At 43.6% G+C, this 19,191-nt stretch overlaps 1 protein-coding gene across 3 annotated transcripts in view; it reads left to right on the top strand.

Moving 5' to 3' along the window:
• Positions 1-1,582: 1,582 nt before the first annotated feature.
• Positions 1,583-19,191, top strand: part of LOC110258119 (multidrug resistance-associated protein 4-like) — a 52,027-nt gene continuing 34,418 nt past the window's right edge. For 2 of the 3 annotated variants that reach the window (XM_021081276.1, XM_021081274.1), the window contains exons 1-5: positions 1,583-1,982; positions 8,841-8,930; positions 9,960-10,123; positions 11,657-11,782; positions 13,195-13,444. In XM_021081276.1, coding sequence (XP_020936935.1) covers positions 1,740-1,982; positions 8,841-8,930; positions 9,960-10,123; positions 11,657-11,782; positions 13,195-13,444 — 873 coding nt within the window. In that variant the 5' untranslated portion in view covers positions 1,583-1,739. The remainder of the gene's footprint in view (positions 1,983-8,840; positions 8,931-9,959; positions 10,124-11,656; positions 11,783-13,194; positions 13,445-19,191) is intronic. The other variant, XM_021081275.1, reaches the window with a different exon arrangement.

The raw sequence follows: 19,191 nt of genomic DNA, 5'->3' as shown, positions 1-19,191 counted from the left end.
GAGCTCCATAATGTCAGAATTTTAAGAATATGCTTAGAAGTGAAACGGTTAATCCTGTCTGGAAAAGCTGGCTTTTATGAATGACGTTCTCAAGAGGTCATGTTCTCCATGATCACCTCTCAGCAGCAAATGAGTTTTCCAAGCTGTGCCACTAAGAATCGAGTAGCTTTCTCCAGGACTTCTGTGTAGTAAAGTGATCATAGCTTACACTTGTTTTTATGCTGGTTTCAAAGCACTCTGAGCTGTTTATATCATTAGTTTTCTCAGGATTCCTTCGAAGTAAAGAAGGCAGGTATTTCCATGGATAAGGACCTGGAGGCGCACGAGGGCTTGTGATGGGCTTGGAGTCATCATCATCCGATGGCTGATCTGGTTTCTGAAGCAAAATGTTCTGATGCCTAGGCCAGTTTTCCATGAATTCTATCTTTCGCTTTTTAACAAATTTCTATTGACGTATAATTGATTTACAGTGTTGTCATAGTTACAGGTTTATGTCACAGCGCACATTTCTATATCTTTTTTGTTCCTTTTTTAGTATTACTGAGCTATACGTTTTTGTTGTCTATTATGTTAATCGTCTTATCTTTTCCCTCCTTTTACCCTTTACTTTTTTTTTTTTCATTTTTTTTTTTTTTTCTGAGTCTCTGCTTTGGAAATAAATTCATTTCTTTTTTTTTTTTTTTAGATTCTGCATATTAGCAATGTCATATATTTGTCTTTCTCTGATAATCTCTGGGTCCTTGATGGGGGACAAGGGACCTCACACGGGGTAATTAGAGGGAGGAAGTAGGCTGTGGGTGGGAGTGGCTATTCACAGGGTGGGTAAGTGTTGCTGTTCCTTTGCCTTTCACATTGGGACAGAAAATTGCTTTTCCCCGAGTCTTTACTCAGGTCATAGCCCCCATGCCTCTCATCTCATTGGTTTAGGATTTGATTTTTGTCTTGGGGGATAGATGACGGATAGTGTTTCTCCCAAACCAGCAGCTGCAGCGTATGTTGGATGGAGAGCCATGGAAGACATCATTTTTTAGCTTTGCCTATGGCATGTTTAACTTTTGATTCTGGGGAACATCCCAGCTTCTAGGAGGTAAAGACATAACCCCCCCAAGCCAGCCCTCCAGAACTGAGAGCCTGGGAGCCTCCCAAGCCTGGTTTCTTTGTGATTCACCACGAAAATCTGAGCTCTATTCTCTTGATCTACTGACACGTGAACCTCAGGTAGGGAAGGATTGGATCTGTGTTTGTGCCAAAGTCTCAGTTCATAAAGGCTCTTAAAGCAGGAGGCGATGGCAAGAGTGTGTCTCCTGTACGTGAGCCACCTGGACTTCCTGTTGGCTGGGGCCTTGAGTGCACAGGGGACAGGGACAGGCTGTCAGCAGGGCTCCTTCACATGGAAGCAAATTTCTCACCTTTCTTCTGCTGCCTTTTTTCCTTATTCATCTTAGGCCAATACTCACTTGGTATTTTGTCAAGTGTGTTCTAAAGCACTGGTTATGGTATTTATTGAGCATCCCCAGTGTACTGAGCACAGTGTACTAAGGCTTCATCGTCTTTGAATGTAAACAATTGGTTTGAGGTTAAAACTGCTTTCTGCTTGTCTCATAGAAGAGAGCAGATCTGCATAATTTTTTCCTAGATTAGCTATGAATGTAGCATATTGTCAAAGTGTCTTTTTAACACGCTAATAACAAAAGTACAGCTTGTGTTAAGAAAAACCAGTATGCCTTGAATTTCTCAATATGACTTTTTTCTTTCAGGAAGGCACCAGAATAGTTCAGCCTGTCCTTTTGGGGAAAATTATTAGTTATTTGGAATACTATGATCCCAGTGATTCTGCCGCCTTCCACGAAGCCTTGGCCTACGCCGCAGGGCTGAGCGTCTGCGTGCTCACCTGGGCCTTTCTGCACCACTTGTACTTCTATCACATTCAGCGTGTGGGGATGAGGCTGAGGTTAGCCGTGTGCCACATGATTTACCGCAAGGTAAGTGTCATTGTCACCAAAGTGTGTACCTCCCCTGAAACATTGGAGGTATTTTGGGAAAGTTTCCTGTAAATGAACAGTTTTGGGAGGTCTTGTCATGGCTCAACAGTCAGTGAACCTGACTAGCATTCATGAGGACACAGGTTCAATCCCTGGCCCCGCTCAGTGGGTTAAGGATCTGGTGTTGCCGTGAGCTATGATGTAGGTTGCAGCTCGGATCTGGCGTTGCTGTGCCTCTGGCATAGGCCAGTGGCTACAGCTGCGATTGGACCTCGAGCCTGGGAACTTTCGTATGCTGTGGGTGTGGCCCTAAAAGAGACAAAAAGACCAAAAAAAAAAAAAAAAATTGTAACTGGGATCATTTACCCATTACTAGAGAAGCTTGCTATTTGCCTTAAGGCAATTTTGTTATTGTTTAACCTTATTTTACCAGCATGTAATGAAAAGTTTTGTATTGAGATCAGGTCAGGGCTGCCTTTGATAGCTTTTAGCCACACATTGTTGCATGGTACCCACTGAATTTGTAACAAAATATAATTTAAAAGTAAGTATTAAAAGTATGACGTTGGAGTGCCCATAGTAGCTCAGTGGGATAAGAACCTGATTAGTATCCATGAGACTGCAGGTCTGATCCCTGGTCTTGCTCAGTGGGTTAAGTATCTGGTGTTGTCACAAGCTGCGGCGTAGGTTGCAGATGCAGCTTGGATCTGGTATTTCCGGGGCTATGGTGTAGGCTGAAGCTGCAGCTCTGATTTGACGTCTATGTGCTGTAGGTGTGGCCGTAAAAAGAAAAAAGAAGAAAAAGAAATAAAAATATCAAATTGATTTTCAGTGTTTTCATGCCTAAATTTGATAGTGGTGTTTATGGAAATTTTGTTTTTGGTGTTCATTAAAACCTTTGTTTACATGAAACTTGTATTTAAAAGTCAACGTCAGTGATTGAATCTATAAAATGAAATCTAGTAGAAAAGAATGTTTTTGGGAAGGGTATGATTCTATCTTGAAATGACATTTAACATAACTGCCTCTTCAACATAATTGCATTAACTAAAGAATAATGTGAATGAGATCTATGCCAGATACAGACTCCCTCAGTATATTCTATAGCTATAATTGCTTTTAGTAGTATTAAAAATAGTGAGTTGTTTGGGATAAAACTTTAAATTTTGCATCATTTTTAGTAATTTTGGAGAGAATTTGTTGCTATTCATTCAAGTTATTTTCTTTTTTTTAAATAATGATTTTTATTTTTTCCATTATAGCTGGTTTACACTGTTCTATCGATTTTCTACTCTACAGCAAGGTGACCCAGTCACATATACATATTTACCTTCTTTTTCTCACATTATCATGCTTCATCATCAGTGACTAGATATAGTTCCCAGCGCTACACAATAGGATCTCATTGCTTATCGAATCCAAAGGCCATAGTTTGCATCTATGAGCCCCCAGATTTCAGTCCATCCCACTCCCTCCCCCCTTGGCAACCAAAAGTCTGTTCTCCATGACCATGATTTTCTTTTCTGTGGAGAGGTTCATTTGTGCTGGATATTAGATTCCAGATATAAGTGTTATCCTATGGCATTTGTCTTTCTCTTTCTGACTTATTTCACCTCGTAGGAGAGTGTCTCGTTCCATCCCTGTTGCTGCAAATGGCATTATTTTGTTCCTTTTTATGGCTGAGTAGTATTCCATTGTGTATACATACCACTTCTTCTTTTTTTTTTTTTTATTATTTTCCCACTGTACAGCAAGGGGGTCAGGTCATCCTTAGATGTATACATTGCAGTTACAGTTTTTTCCCCCACCCTTTCTTCTGTTGCGACATGAGTATCTAGACATAGTTCTCAATGCTATTCAGCAGGATCTCCTTGTAAATCTATTCTAGGTTGTGTCTGATAAGCCCAAGCTCCCAATCCCTCCAACTCCCTCCCCCTCCCATCAGGCAACCACAAGTCTCTTCTCCAAGTCCATGATTTTCTTTTCTGTGGAGGTGTTCATTTGTGCTGGATATTAGATTCCAGTTATAAGTGATATCATATGGTATTTGTCTTTGTCTTTCTGGCTCATTTCACTCAGTATGAGATTCTCTAGCTCCATCCATGTTGCTGCAAATGGCATGATGTCATCCTTTTTTATGGCTTAGTAGTATTCCATTGTGTATATATACCACATCTTCCGAATCCAATCATCTGTCGATGGACATTTGGATTGTTTCCATGTCCTGGCTATTGTGAATAGGGCTGCAATGAACATGCGGGTGCATGTGTCTCTTTTAAGTAGAGCTTTGTCCGGATAGATGCCCAAGAGTGGGATTGCAGGGTCATATGGAAGTTCTATGTATAGATTTCTAAGGTATCTCCAAACTGTTCTCCATAGTGGCTGTACCAGTTTACATTCCCACCAGCAGTGCAGGAGGGTTCCCTTTTCTCCACAGCCCCTCCAGCACTTGTTATTTGTGGATTTATTAATGATGGCCATTCTCCACTTCTTCTTAATCCACTCATCTGCGATGAACATGGTTTTTCCATGTCTGGGCTATTGTGAATAATGCTGCAATGAACATGTGAGTGCATGTGTCTTTTTCAAGGAACGTTTTGTCCAGATGTATGCCTAAGAGTGGGATTGCTGGGTCATATGGTAGTTCTGCGTATAGTTTTCTAAGGTACCTCTGTACTGTTTTCCACAGTGGTTGTACGAATTTGCATTCCCACCAACACTGCATGAGGGTTCCCTTTTCTCCACACCCTCTCCAGCATTTGTTATTTGTGGTCTTATTATGATGGCCATTCTGACTGGTGTGAGGTGGTACCTCATAGTAGATTTGATTTGCATTTCTTTAATAATCAGGGATGTTGAACATTTTTTTCATGTGCTTGTTGGCCATCTGTATATCTTCTTGGAGAAATGTCTATTCAGGTCTTTTGCCCAAATTTCACGTGGGTTGTTGGCTTTTTTGCTATTGAGTTGTATAAGTTGTTTGTATATTTTCAAGATTAAGCCCTTGTCAGTTGAATCATTCAAAACTATTTTCTCCCATTCTGTAAGTTGTCTTTTTGTTTTCTTTATGGTTTCCTTTGCTGTGCAAAAGCTTGTCAGTTTGATTAGGTCCTGTTGGTTTATTTTTGCTTTTATTTCTGTTGCATTGGGAGAGTGACCTGAGAAAACATTTATAAGGTTGATATCGGAGAATGTTTTGCCTATGTTCTCTTCTAGGAGTTTGAGGATGTCTTGTCTCAGGTTTAAGTTTTTAAGCCATTTTGAGTTTATTTTTGTGCATGTCAAGTTATTTTCTTAATACAGTATTCCTTTTTTCTCAAGTATGCATTGTAACACTTTTAATGATACCTGATCTGATGTGTTCAGTGATTTTGTAATGAGAAACGCTGTAAAGTTCCATAGTTTACCCTGATCTTAACTAGTATAAAAGGAGTTAGGATTTTAGATGTCTTTACAAAGGAGTTGACACAGATACACCATGTCAGTAATTGAAACACTTTATAAACTTGATGCTGGATACGTTTTTACCCTGGGCTTTCATCTTTATTAAAGAAAAATCCTTATTTAACTGTATTGTATGCCTGAAGTTTGCTGAGAGAGTAGATGGTTAGTGCTCTCTCCTCACATAAAAAAGGTGTGCTGATGGATGTTGGTTTTATTACAGTAATCTTTTCCCATTGTGTATTTATATGAAACATCACACTGCACACCTTAAATACATGGAATTTTTATTAACAAGTGAATCCTTATTGAAAGCTAAAACCAAACAATTTAAATGGAAAATTTAATTTCTTTCCCGTAGTTGGTACTTTCCTGGAGCTTTTGTTTCTTGGGATTATTCTTGTCAGCCAAATGACATCTGTTTCCTCCTCTTCTCTCCTGGAGCAGAGACTCATCCATTTTGTGGCCCTGTGAGCCCAGGGCCTGGCCACAGCCACAGTGACACCAGATCTGAGCCGATTCCGTGACCTACACAGCAGCTGGTGGCAATGCTGGATCCTTAACCCAGTGAGCAAGGCCAGGGATCGAACCCACATACTCATGGATACTATGTTGGGTTCTTGACCCTCTGAGTCACAACAGCAACTCTGACTTGGGCCCTTTTAAAGGTGATCTCTAAGGCTGCACATCTGCCAGCTTCCCACAGTGGCCCATTCAGCATTTCAGTGCTCTCTTCAGCTGAATTTGAAATGCCTCTGAGGGATGTATCATATATAAAAATTACTTGTCATTTATTTACTGTTCCACAGCTTTGATAAAATTACTTTTGGTTTTTGATCATTGATTTTTTTTTATTGTGCTAAAATATACACAACATGACATTTACCATCTTCTTAAGTGCGCTGTTCAGTGACATTAGGTGCATTCATGCTGTGGTCCAGCCGTCACCGTGTGCATCTCCAGAACATTTTCTTCTTCCCAGACTGAATCCCTGTGCCCATTAAACACTCACCGCGCAGTTCCCTCCCCCACAGCCATCACCATTCTGCTGCTTCTCCTTGTGAATTTGGCTGCTCTTGGTGCCTCATATAAGTGGAATCAAACAATGTTTGTCATTTTGTGTCTGGCTTATGTCATGTAAGCACCATGTCTTCAAGGTTCATTCATGATGTAGCAGGTATCAGAATTCTTTGTTAAGGCTGAATAATATTCCATGATCGGTATATACAGCATTCTGAGTATCCGTTCATGTGGTCAGAGGACATTTGAGTTGTTTCCACATTTTGCCTGTTGTGAACGAGGCTGCTGTGAACACAGGTGTACAAAAAACATGTTCAAGTTTGTTCTTTCAGTCCCTTTTTTGAGTACATCCCCAGAAGTGGAATTGCTGTATTATCTGCTGACTTTATGTTCAATTTTTGGCAGAACTTGTATATTCTCTTCCATCACGGCTACATCATTTCACATTCCTACCTGACTGTTGATTTTTTTGTTACCTTCAGGACTACATAAGGTTTTTATGAACTTGACATTTTGTTTGGATCAGCGGGTCTAGCTGACGTCTGTTGAAACAACTCATGGTGTCTGTTCAGGGTCCTCAGATCTCTAGGGCACTTTGTTAGAACTTTTAACCAAGTAAGTAGATTGTGGGGCACAGGCTGTGTGTTTTGAAAAGTCAAGAGACTGGCATTAAGAACACAGGTCCGGAGTTCCCGTCGTGGTGCCATGGTTGACGAATCCAACTAGGAACCATGAGGTTGCGGGTTTGGTCCCTGCGCTTGCTCAGTGGGTTAACAATTAAGGATCCTGTGTTGCCGTGAGCTGTGGTGTAGGTTGCAGACACGGCTCGGATCCTGCGTTGCTGTGGCTCTAGCGTAGGCCAATGGCTACAGCTCCGATTTGACCCCTAGCCCGGGAATCTCTATATGCTGTGGGAGCAGCCCTAGAAAAAGGCAAAAAGACAAAAAAAAAAAAAAAAAAAAAAAAAACACAGGTCCCCCGGACAGAAGTGGTTTGTGTTTGATTTTTTAAAAAATTTTGAGTGTAGTTGACTTACAATGTTGTGTTAGTTTCAGGTGCTCAGCAAAGTGAATCAGTTATATACGTCTAGATTCTTTTTCTATACAGGTTATTACAGAGTATTAAGTAGATTTCCCTGTGGTTTACAGTAGGTCCTTCTTAGTTATCTCTTTTATTTTTGAATTTTTTAAGGTTTTTTGGCCGCCCCAAGGCATATGGGGTTCCCAGGCCCAGGGATCAGATCTGAACCACATTTGTGATGTATGTGGCAGCTGTGGCATTGCCAGATCCTTTAACCCACTGTGCCAGGCAGGGAATCACACTCGCATCCTGATGCTACAGAGACACTGCTGATCCTGTTGCACCACAGCTGGAGCTCCAGTTTCTCTCTTGTGTACAGGAGTGAGTGGATGTTAATTCCACCTCCTAAATTATCCTTGACTTACCGTGTCTCAGATTTACTTTAGTTGACTCCTAAGTCTAAACCTGTATCCTTTATATGTGGGCGTGTCCAAAGTCATCAACAATCAGGGTGGGGGGGGTTGCTTCTACTTCCTATTCCTCCCTTTACTGTCGCTGAGGGTGTGGCTGCCACCACATTAAAGAGCCTGTGGATAGCCAGGACATGGAAACAATCCAAATGTCCATCGACAGATGATTGGATTTGGAAGATGTGGTCTATATACACAATGGAATACTACTCAGCCATAAAAAAGGATGACATCATGCCATTTGCAGCAATATGGATGGAACTAGAGAATCTCATACTGAGTGAAATGAGCCAGAAAGACAAAGACAAATACCATATGATATCACTTATAACTGGCATCTAATATCCAGCATAATGAACATCTCCTCAGAAAAGAAAATCATGGACTTGGAGAAGAGACTTGTGGTTGCCTGATAGGAGGGGGAGGGAGTGGGAGGGATCGGGAGCTTGGGCTTATCAGACACAACCTAGAATAGATTTACAAGGAGATCCTGCTGAATAGCATTGAGAACTATGTCTAGATACTCATGTTGCAACAGAAGAAAGGGTGGGGGAAAAACTGTAATTGCAATGTATACATGTAAGGATAACCTGACCCCCTTGCTGTACAGTGGGAAAATAAAAAAAAATAAATAAATAAAGAGCCTGTGGATGGGAGTTCCCTTGTGGCACAGAGGGTTAAGGATCTGGTGGTGTCACTGCAGCAGCTTGGGTTTGATCCCTGACCCAAGAACTTCCCCATGCTGTGGGCGAGCCAAAAAAAAGCCCAAGCCCTGCTGTCCGGGGTCATCCTGCTCCTCTTGACACGACTCAAGAGCCCATGAAAACACGCTCCCTTTTGCTGTGACCTCAGAGTGACTTGGTGTCACCATAGGAATCCAGTTCTCTGTTCCCTTCTCTCATTTCAGGCACTTCGCCTGAGCAACTCGGCCACAAGGGAGACCAGCACCGGCCAGATAGTCAATCTGCTGTCCAATGACGTGAACAGGTTTGACCAGGTGAGCTGTACCCGAGGGATGGTTTCCATTTCCTGTCCTTCTAATGGGTTTAGCTTATTGGGACACCAGGCACCAGTGTTGGGTGTTGGCCAGGATTCCTTAGGGGACCTAAGACAAGGGATGTTTTTATCCACCACTGATTTCTTCTGGGTGCAGCTTAGATGTAACACTGTGTGTTATCCTGGAGGTGAGAGCTTTGCCTAATAATAAACAGCCAGCCGAGGTCTTGCCCAGCGTGGTTACTGTCCCTGAGGGTCCCCTGGAGGGCTCTTTCTGGCATGTTGTGCTGCTGTTGCTGCAGGACTGTCTGCTCCTTGTCCAGGTGGTGTGGGCTGGGGGCAGGGATTGTTCCTCCCCCTGTGCCCTGTTCAGTGCCTGCTGCCCAGGGAGCCTTCGGGAAATCATGCCAGATGGGGGTGGGTCCCAGCAAGACACAGCCTGCTGACGACTGTCCTCACACTCTTTCTTACACTTACCTTATGAAAAGATCACATTATCCAGGGTGTGGTAGCTGTTAGTCAGATCTGTATTGCACTAGACTTCTTCTCTTTCAGTTATTCATTCATCAAACATCACGTAAAGCCCCTATTCAGTCTCAGGGATGAGTAAGATTCTGTTTCTTCCCTGGAGAAGCCCCAGTGTGTTAGGGGGGTAAATACCCAAGTAGGGGGGTAAATACCCAAGTATTGGAGAGTGTGGTAGGTACCATAATATAGGTTTTGTGTGTGTGTCAGGGAGGGATGGGGGCTGAGTTTGGGGGCAGAGAGAGTTTGGGGAAGCCCTGAGCTCATCTGTGGTCTTTAGACAAAATCAGCATCTTGCTTCCAGTGCTGCGGCTCTGGGCTGACCTGGAGCAGCTTCATTTGGGTCGGAGGCTTGGATCTCTGCTTTATTAGCAGGCGGAAAACCCGCTGTGATCATTTCTGTTTAGGTTCCTGTCTGTCCCTTCAGAGCAGATAGTTTCTCTACTGTGTCTTAAGGGTTGTGTTTTGATATAGTCCTAAGAGGTCCTTGTCTTCTCCTTTTAAGGTGACAATGTTCCTGCACTTTCTGTGGGTGGGGCCTCTGCAGGCTGTCGTGGTGACCGCCCTGCTCTGGATGGAAGTAGGAATATCGTGTCTTGCGGGGATGGCGGTTCTAATTCTTCTCCTGCTTTTGCAAAGCTGCATCGGGAAGTTGTTTTCATCACTCCGGTAAGAGAAACACAGGGTTAAAAAACAGGTGACATATAGTTGGTAACATTCAAAGTTTGCTCAGTGCGGTTGTTTAAAAACAAGATAAATACCTTCTCTGCTCTCTTTGCGTGTATTGTATCCTCTTCAGGCTTAGCCAGGGGAGGGAGGCTCCAGCCTTAAGTTGAAGGCTGAACTTGAAGTGGGAAAAGCAAAGGCATTCGTGGCTCCTCCTGGCATCCCACCTGAATAGGCAGAATTTACTCATGTCAAAGTTATTTAAACATTGCTGAAACTAGTAATAATCTTACTTGGCCCATTTCTAGCTGCATATATTTTTGTTTGCTTGTATTACAATGATTTTCATGTATGCATGTTCGTGACTTAATTTTTGTTTTTGTTTTACTTTTTTTCTTCTTTGACCACCCCTGCAGCCTATGAAATTCGTGGGCTAAGGATCAGATCTAAGCTGCAGTTGTGAGCTAAGCTGTAGCTGTGGCAAGGTGGATAATTAATACACTGTGCTGGGCCGGGGATCAATCGTGTGTCCCAGTGCTCCCAAGATGCTGCTGATCCTGCTGCACCACAGTGGGAAGTCTAGTTCTTATTTTCTTTTTGTTTTTAGGGCCACACCTTGGCATATGGAAGTTCTAGGCTAGGGGTCAAATTGGAGCTGCATCTGTGACGTACACCACAGCTCATGGCAACACCAGATCCTTAACCTACTGAGCAAGGCCAGGGGTCGAACCCGCATCCTCATGGAAACTAGGTGGGTTTGTAATCAGCTGAGCCACAGCTGGAACCCCCATGTCTTGTTTTAATTCAGTGTCTCCATTAAATTTGCAGCATTCAAGGGCAAGGTCAGTCTCAATGATCTCTTTGTTAAAGCCCCCCATTCCCAGCAGCGTACGGGATAGAAAAGTGTCTGATGATGAAGAACGATCTGATGGTGATGAGTTAGTCCTGAAGCAGGTCCCGAGGGTTAGAGGTGGGTCATTGTCCAGGGTGTCAGGTAATGAACATTGAGTTGTTGTTTTGGTACATTTCTGTGTGTTATTCTTCTCTCCTTGGGATTTCCTTTCCCATCTCTTCAGTGGAGAGATGTTCCTTATCCTTTGAGGGCCTGTTCCAGTGCTAAAGGGCCTCTGAGGATATTCTTGCTCTCCTTTCCCTTTAGAAATAACAGCCCCATCTTTTCTGCTCCCCACTCTTCACTCCTCTGTTATGACAGCACAGCCTGTCTTCCTGTTAGATTCCTTTCTGTCTTCCCTGCCCAACTGTGACCTCCTTGTGGAGACGGTTTGTATCCGACTCATTTCAGGTCTTCTGTAGCTGATCCTGCAAGTTCTCCAAGGTGCTTGTTGAATCGGGCTGAAGGGTTGGCTCATTGAAGTCTTTCTCCATTTGTACTTTGAGTAGGACCTGCCTGTATCATCAGCACAAAAGGGCTGCAGGGAATCATGTGATTCCTGGTCCCTCCCTGTGCCCCCTGCTGCTGCTACAGAAAGTTGGGCTGTGGTCACTAAGGCTCACCCCTCACGTCTGTCCCCTCAGGAATAAGACTGCAGCTTACACAGATGACAGGATCAGGACCGTGAGTGAAGTTATAACTGGCATCAGAACAGTAAAAATGTACACTTGGGAAAAGTCACTTGCGGATCTCATTGCCAGATTGAGAAGGTAAGTTTTACTACATGTCACATCATATTTTTGTAGTCCCCCCCCCATATTTACTGAACGAGTTTAGAAATCTTACCAAGTTTTCACATTAAGGTGAATTTAAATACTATCCACCCTCCACATGTGGCCGTGTGGTTAATAGAATAGTGAAGACATTATTTTAACCTGCTCTTCCTTTTACATTCTCCTTAAAGGAAAAATCTATCTGCTTCTCACTTATGCAGAAATGACATTCCAAATATTTCTTAGTACTGCAAATCCCAAATGAGCAACGGTTCTAAGATGTTAGTGTTTGAGATTGATGTTTGTTTGTTTGTTTATTTATTTAGGGCTGCACCCAGGGCAAATGGAAGTTCCCAGGCCCAGGGTGGAATTGGAACTGAAGCTACCTGCCTGTGCCACAGCAACGCCAGATCCAAGACACATCTGAAGCTACACTGTAGGTTTTGGCAGTGCCGGATCTTTAACCCACTGAGTGGGACCAGGGATCAAACCCTCATCCTCATGGATACTAGTGGGGGTCGTTACCATGGAGGCACAACAAGAACTGCAAGATGATGATGTTTAAACTAAAACTGTCATTTAAGTTAATGTACCACAAATGGGGGCGATTATAGATGTTGGATATACCTGTTTCAGCCCAAATTTTGCTGATCAGTATTCTTCATTCCAGAGCCATGAAATACTGTTCTTTTTGCTTTGCTTTATGTGTGGAATTTTCCACACCTTTCATGTAAGTGTCTGATGAGTACTTATACTCCAGCACAAGGGGCTCATACATCTCCGCAGTGCCCTGTCACCTCTCACCTCTGCACCCTCGTGGGTGCTCCTCCCTCTGCCTGGAACACACTCTCATCTTCCTTCTTCTCTGGCCTCTGCCGGGCCTGACACACACCAGCTCGTCTTCTCAGGTTCCACGCATGTGCGACTCGCCCTGACTCCACGGCTCTGGGTTCCAGGCTCTGCTCTGTGCTGTGGGGGCTGTGCTCGCTGCCTGTGTCTAGTGTCTTGGTGTCTCCCAGGCTTGGGGTTGCTGCTGTTTTTCCCCCATGAGTTCATGAGCTCCTGGAGGGGCTGGGCTGTGTCTCTGTCATCAGCGAGGAGTCAGCATAGGACTTGTGGTTCTCAGTGCTTGTTGAATCAATGTTCAAACTTGGTCTCATTGACCCAGAATGTTTAAAGTGTGACCTTAAGCCTTTCTTTAATTCCTGGATGCATGACAGGTGATGAGGTGTGTGGTCCTTGTGTCGGGCAGACCCCCGGGTGTGCACTGTGTAGTGTCTCCATGCTGTGGGGGTGCTTTCTCTTAATCCATGTCCACCCCCTCAAAAGGCCCCCCCACACAAGGCTCTGGAATTCATGACTTGACTCTTGATACTTCTTTAAAACCTGTTTCCTCCTCTCTTTTCCAGGAAGGAAGTTTCCAAGATTCTGAGAAGTTCCTACCTTAGAGGACTGAATTTGGCATCATTTTTCGCTGTGAGCAAAATCATGATTTTTGTCACCTTCATCACCAGTGAAGTCCTTGAGAATGTGATCACAGCCAGCCAAGTGTTTGTGGTGGTGACACTGTTCGAGGCTCTGCGGTTGACGGGTACCCTCCATTTCCCCATGGCCGTTGAGAAGGTATCTGAGGCGGTCGTCAGCATCCGAAGAGTCAAGGTTTGGTGACAGGTTTTTTAAGTGTTAGTTGTAGGTGGATTTTACATAAAATTGCTTCTTTTATTTGGACGTCACTGGTCTAGTTAGGTGAGATTTAACTCTCTCTCAGTGCCAGAGCTGGTCGTGGTTCCACAACGTCCTGTGTCCTCCCCTGTCATCTTAGGTGGAGTCGTTACAGGTCCCGTAAGGTTCCTGCTCATTTCTGGGCAGGAGGAGCAGTAGCAGCAGCACAGGGCTCTGGGTGAGCAGTGATGACGGCAGGCGATTAAAATGTTCAGAGCAGGAGCAGCAAACAGATCCATCCTCTGTTCTAACGTGAATGACTGGGTAGCGACAGGGCGCAGTCCTGGGGGAGCAGGACTCTCTCTGGGCCAGGAGGGAAGGAGCTTGCTGAATGGTCCCTGCTCCTGAGCAGGAAGAAGGGCTCAGCTTCCATTAGTTCTGTGTCTACAACGGGTTCTTGGCTCTGGGGATGCCTTGCTTGGGGAGGGCTGAGTTCACCTTTTGGATCTGCCTCCTCGTCCCTATCCTCTTTTCCCTTTCTGCTTGAGCCTCTCCAGCTGCCTCTTCCTTTCACAGGTGTGATCTCACTATCCCCACTGTCTCCTTTTCTAACTGCCCCTACAATACCTGGGACAAACAATTTACATCTTCAGGACAAGAGCCTGGCTCACAGTAGGTGCTCAAGTACTTGTGTGCTGATGATTAGGTCTCAAATGAAGCTAAATGGTCTCTGTGAGCTGCCTGGGCATGAGCTTGAGTGTCTGAGCTTCATAAAAAAAAATCTAATTTGTTTTGTTCCTACTTTGTCCGCCGTGATGGACGCCAGTAATACATCTCTAGTGAAGTCAGATAGCTCAGGGTGTGATTATGTTTTATCTTTGGGCCTTGTCATAAAAGCTGAGATTTTTTTTTTTGTGTGTGTGATTAAGTTTCTATACCATAATGTAAAAAAAGTACTACTTATAAACAGATGAGTCAAACGGGGTCAGTTCTGGTCCCCCAAGTTCATCATTCTCTTTGACGGGGGCTTTAAGGGATGGTCCATGCAGTTCAATAAAATTTCCTTTTCATGCCTTTCATATCGAGAAAGAGGGCATTTGGGAATGTCCTTGGACCATGGTGACATTCTCAGTGACACTAAATTGTCCAGATGGTGACTGCTCACGTGTACTGTGCTGTCATGTTGCTGTTTTCTTATTGCCACAGCCGCTGTCTTCCATCACTACCTCCAGGGCTTGCCGTGTGGTCCAGGTGCTCTTGAAGCCTTTACTCATCATCGCATTAAATCTCATTATCCCAGTTGAATGAGATAAGCATTAGTGCCCCTACTTTACAGATCAGGAAACAGGTTCCTGTAACAGGTGAAGTAGCGCATCCGTCCTCATATAGCTTGTAAACGACAGAACTAGGGTTCTGCCCAAAGCCTGGTTTCCCAGCCATTGTCACACTGCTTTCCTAGTACCTTCTGGAATGTGGACTCTCTCCTTAGGTGTGGTTTCCATCATCTAGTCTTACTCTGAAGACCTTCAAAGTTTTCATGATGCCTGAAAAATCAAAATTTTAAACTCTAGGCTCCACTGGCTGCTCTGTTTCCCAGCACATGACTGTCCACTCTGGTAGGGGTGGGGAGAGGGAGGGTTCTCTCCATGACATGCCATGTTGAACCCCACTTTGGGGTCTTTGCTCTCTCAGTCTGGCCCCCCTTGGCTGCCCTCTCTTCTGTTCTTGATTTAAGCAAATGCTGCTCCCATAGGCCTCCCATAGCCCCATGACCCCTCACAACACTTGCATTCATGCTGATCTAAGACTTCCATCGATGGGCACCGCACCACCGAGCACATGTCACGTGGGGTGATCCTGACTCCCCAGGAGTGTTCTCAGCCCCCAGACAGCAGACTCTATCTCCTAGTTATTTACCGTAGTCCATGGCCTATGTTGGACTCAGCATGGGCATCAAATAAATACTGGATTGACTAAAATAGCAGTGCAGGAAACAGCTGGGACCGTGCAGAGGCCCAGGGTGGGCCAAACTTTACTAGAAGCCGGAGAAATGTAGAGCAGGGAGCAGACGGGAGTCAGCATTTCTGGGACATTGGGCCCTGGAAGCGGTGGGGATCTCAACCCTGGGGACTGGTCTTTATCCAGAGTGGGAATGGATCTGAATCGTCCCCTTGTTCTGTGTTTTTCTGTGTATCTCGGACCAGCCCGACTAGACTTGGTGGACCTGTCTCTGAAGAGGGGAGCTGGGCTTGCGCAGTCTGTGTTCATGCAGATCTGCTGGCCTCTGGGGCCTTGCAGATAATTAGAAACACTCAGTCTTACTTGGTTAACAATGTTAGTCTGACTGTCTTGCTGGTCATCATGAAATAAAAGAAGATTAAAACCATGAGGCTTTACATTTATGACAAACCCATAGCCAGTATAATACTCAGTGAAGAAAAGCTGAAAGCTTTCCCACTAAAATCTGGAACAAGACAGGGATGCCCACTCTCACCAGCGTTATTCAACATAGTATTGAAAGTCCTTATACCCCCAGCAATCTGACAAACAAAAGAAATAAAACGTATCCAAATTTGAAAAGAAGAGGTAAAATTGTCACTCTATGCAGATGAAATGATACTATATAGAGAAAATGCTAAGGACTCCACACAAAAACTATTCAAACTGATCATCAAATTCAGCAAAGTAGCAGGATATAAGATTAATATTCAGAAATCAGTTGCATTTCTATATACTCATAACGAGATATTAGAAAAGGAATACGAAAATGCAATACCTTTTAAAGTTGCACCCCCTAAAATTAAACACCTATGAATAAACCTGACCAAGGAGGGGAAAGACCTATATGCTAAGAACTATAAAACCTTAATCAAGGAAATTAAAAAGGATTAAAGAAAGTGGAAAGATACTCCATTTTTCTGGATTGGAAGACTTAATATTGTTAAAATGGCCATTCTAGCCAACCCAATCGACAGATTCAGTGCAATCCCTATCAAAATACACATGTAATTTTTCGCAGAACTAGAACAAAGAATCTGAACATTTATATGGAACCATAAAACACACAGAATTGCCCAGGCAATCCCGAGGAACAAAAACCACGCAAGAGGCATAACTTTCCCAGACTTCAGGCAATTTTACAAAGCTACAGTAATCAAGACAGTGTGGTACTTGTACTGAAACAGTCGTACAGACCAATGGAACAGATTAAAGAACCTAGAAATAAACCCAGACACCTATGGTCAATTAATCTTTGACAAAGTAGGCAAGAATATAAAATGGGTAAAAGACAGTCTTTTCAGCAGGTGGTGCTGACAAACCTGGACGACTACATGTAAATCAGTGAAAGTAGAACACACCCTCACAGCATGCACAATAATAAATTCAAAATGGATTAAAAACTTAAACATTTCAGGCAAGACACTATAAAACTCTAGAGGAGAACACAGGCAAGACATTCTCTGACATCCACTGTACAAATGCTTTTTTTTAAATTGAGCCTCCCAAGGCAATAGAAATTAAAAATAAATCAATGGGACCTAATCAGACTTAAAAGCTTTTGCACAGAAAAGGAAAACAACAACAACAAAGAAAACAAAACAAAAAGATAATCTATGGAGTTAATTGGAGAAAGTAATTTCAAATGATGCAACTGACAAGGTCTTAATCTCTGAAATATAAAAACCACTTATACAACTCAACACCAAAAAAACCAACAACTCAGTTGAAAAAAGGAAGCTGAATAAGGTTGAGTACTATTCCAGTAGTATTCTGTTAAGGCTGAAGACCTTAATAGACATTTCTCCAAGGAAGATATACAGACGGCCAAAAGGCACAAGAAAATATGCACAACATCACTGATTATTAGAGAAATGCAAATCAGAGCTGCTCTGAGGTACCACCTCACCCTGGTCAGAATGGCCATCTTTAACAAGTCAACAAATAACAAATGCTGGAGAGGTGTGGAGAAAAGGGCACCCTCCTCCACTGTTGGTGGGAATGTGAATTGGTACAGCCACTATGGAAAATATGGAGATGCCTCAGAAAACTATTGAACTACCATATGACCCAGCAATCCAACTCTTGGGCATCTATCGGGACAAAACTTTCATTGAAGAAGAACCATGAGGGTGGGGGTTCGATCCCTGGCCTCACTCAATGGGTTAAGGATCCAGCATTGCTGTGAGCTGTGGTGTAGGCTGGTGGCTACAGCTCCGATTAGACCCCTAGCCTGGGAACCTCCATATGCTGTGGGTACAGCCCTAGAAAAGACAAAAAAAGAGAAAAGGATACCTGCACCCCTATGTTCATTGCAGCACTATTCCCAATAGCCAAGACAGATGAATGGATTAAGAAGAAGTGGTATATATACACAATGGAATACTGCTCAGCCATAAAAGGAACAAAACCTGCCATTTGCAGCAACATGGCTGGAACTAAAGACCCTCATACTAAGTGAAGAAAGTCAGAAACAGAAAGACAAATACCATATGATATTACTTATATTTGGAATCCAATATAGGGCACAAATGAACCTTTCTACAGAAAAGAAACAAACTCATAGACTTAGAGAATAGACTTGTGGTTGCTGAGCGGGAGGGAGAGGGAGTGGGATGGACTGGGAGTTTGGGGTTAGTAGGTGCAAACTATTGCATTGTAGTGGCTTAGCAACGAGATCCTGCTGTATAACACAGGGAACTATATCTAGTCACTTGTGATGGAACATGGTGGAGGATAATGTGAGAAAAACAATGTGTGTGTGTGTGTATATATATATATATACATATATATATATATATATATATACTTAAAAAAAAAAAACAACCAACCACACAACCAAAAAAAATAAGGCTTTAGCTAAAATGTATCTCTATCCGAAGGTGATCTTGAGACAGAATTCCCTCCTCCAGAGTTCCCGTCGTGGCTCGGTGGTTAACGAATCTGACTAGGAACCATGAGGTTGCGGGTTTGATCCCTGCCCTTGCTCAGTGGGTTAACGATGCAGTGTTGCTGTGAGCTGTGGTGTAGGTCTCAGACGTGGCTTGGATCCCACGTTGCTGTGGCTCTGGCATAGGCTGGCAGCTACAGCTCCGATTGGACTCCTAGCCTGGGAACCTCCATATGCTGCAGGAACGGCCCAAGAAATGGCAAAAAGACAAAAAAAAGAAAAAAGAATTCCCTCCTCCATGGAGCTGTTCAGACTTTTTCTCTTAAGGCCTCTGACTCATTATATGAGGCCTATCCACACTATGGAGGATCACCTGCTTTACTCCAAGTCCATGGATGTAAATGTTGATCTCATCTGAAAAATACTTTCACTGCGATGTGTGTGTATGTGTGTGTGTGAGCGAGTGTCTGGGGCTGTGGTTTAGCCAGGTTGACATAAAATTGACCCTCACACCCTCTTGAGTCCCTCTCTCTTCCTTTGAGCTCCTGGATGTGACTCTGTCCTCACTAAGCCACCTGTTTATGGATTTCTTTCCCTCCCTTATCTAAAGGGCAGATACAGGGCCTGTTCACCATCCTCCTCCTCGCAGAGAGCAGGTGCTCAGAAAATGTGCCACCGAGCAGACCATCCAGCTCCATCATGTCTGTGACCCCATAGGTGCCTCATCGTTAAGGATGATTTTATTGGAAAAGTGATAACTCTGATTCTCTGATGGATTATGTGATGCACCAGAGAGTCTATGACAAAAGGGGTCCTGCAGAAGGTTTTCAGGGAATTGTATTCAAATATTCGAGTA

This window comes from Sus scrofa, unplaced genomic scaffold (assembly GCF_000003025.6).
Source record: "Sus scrofa isolate TJ Tabasco breed Duroc unplaced genomic scaffold, Sscrofa11.1 Contig1265, whole genome shotgun sequence".
Taxonomy (NCBI): Eukaryota; Metazoa; Chordata; class Mammalia; order Artiodactyla; family Suidae; genus Sus; species Sus scrofa.
This window is presented reverse-complemented; position numbering and strand designations above follow the sequence as displayed.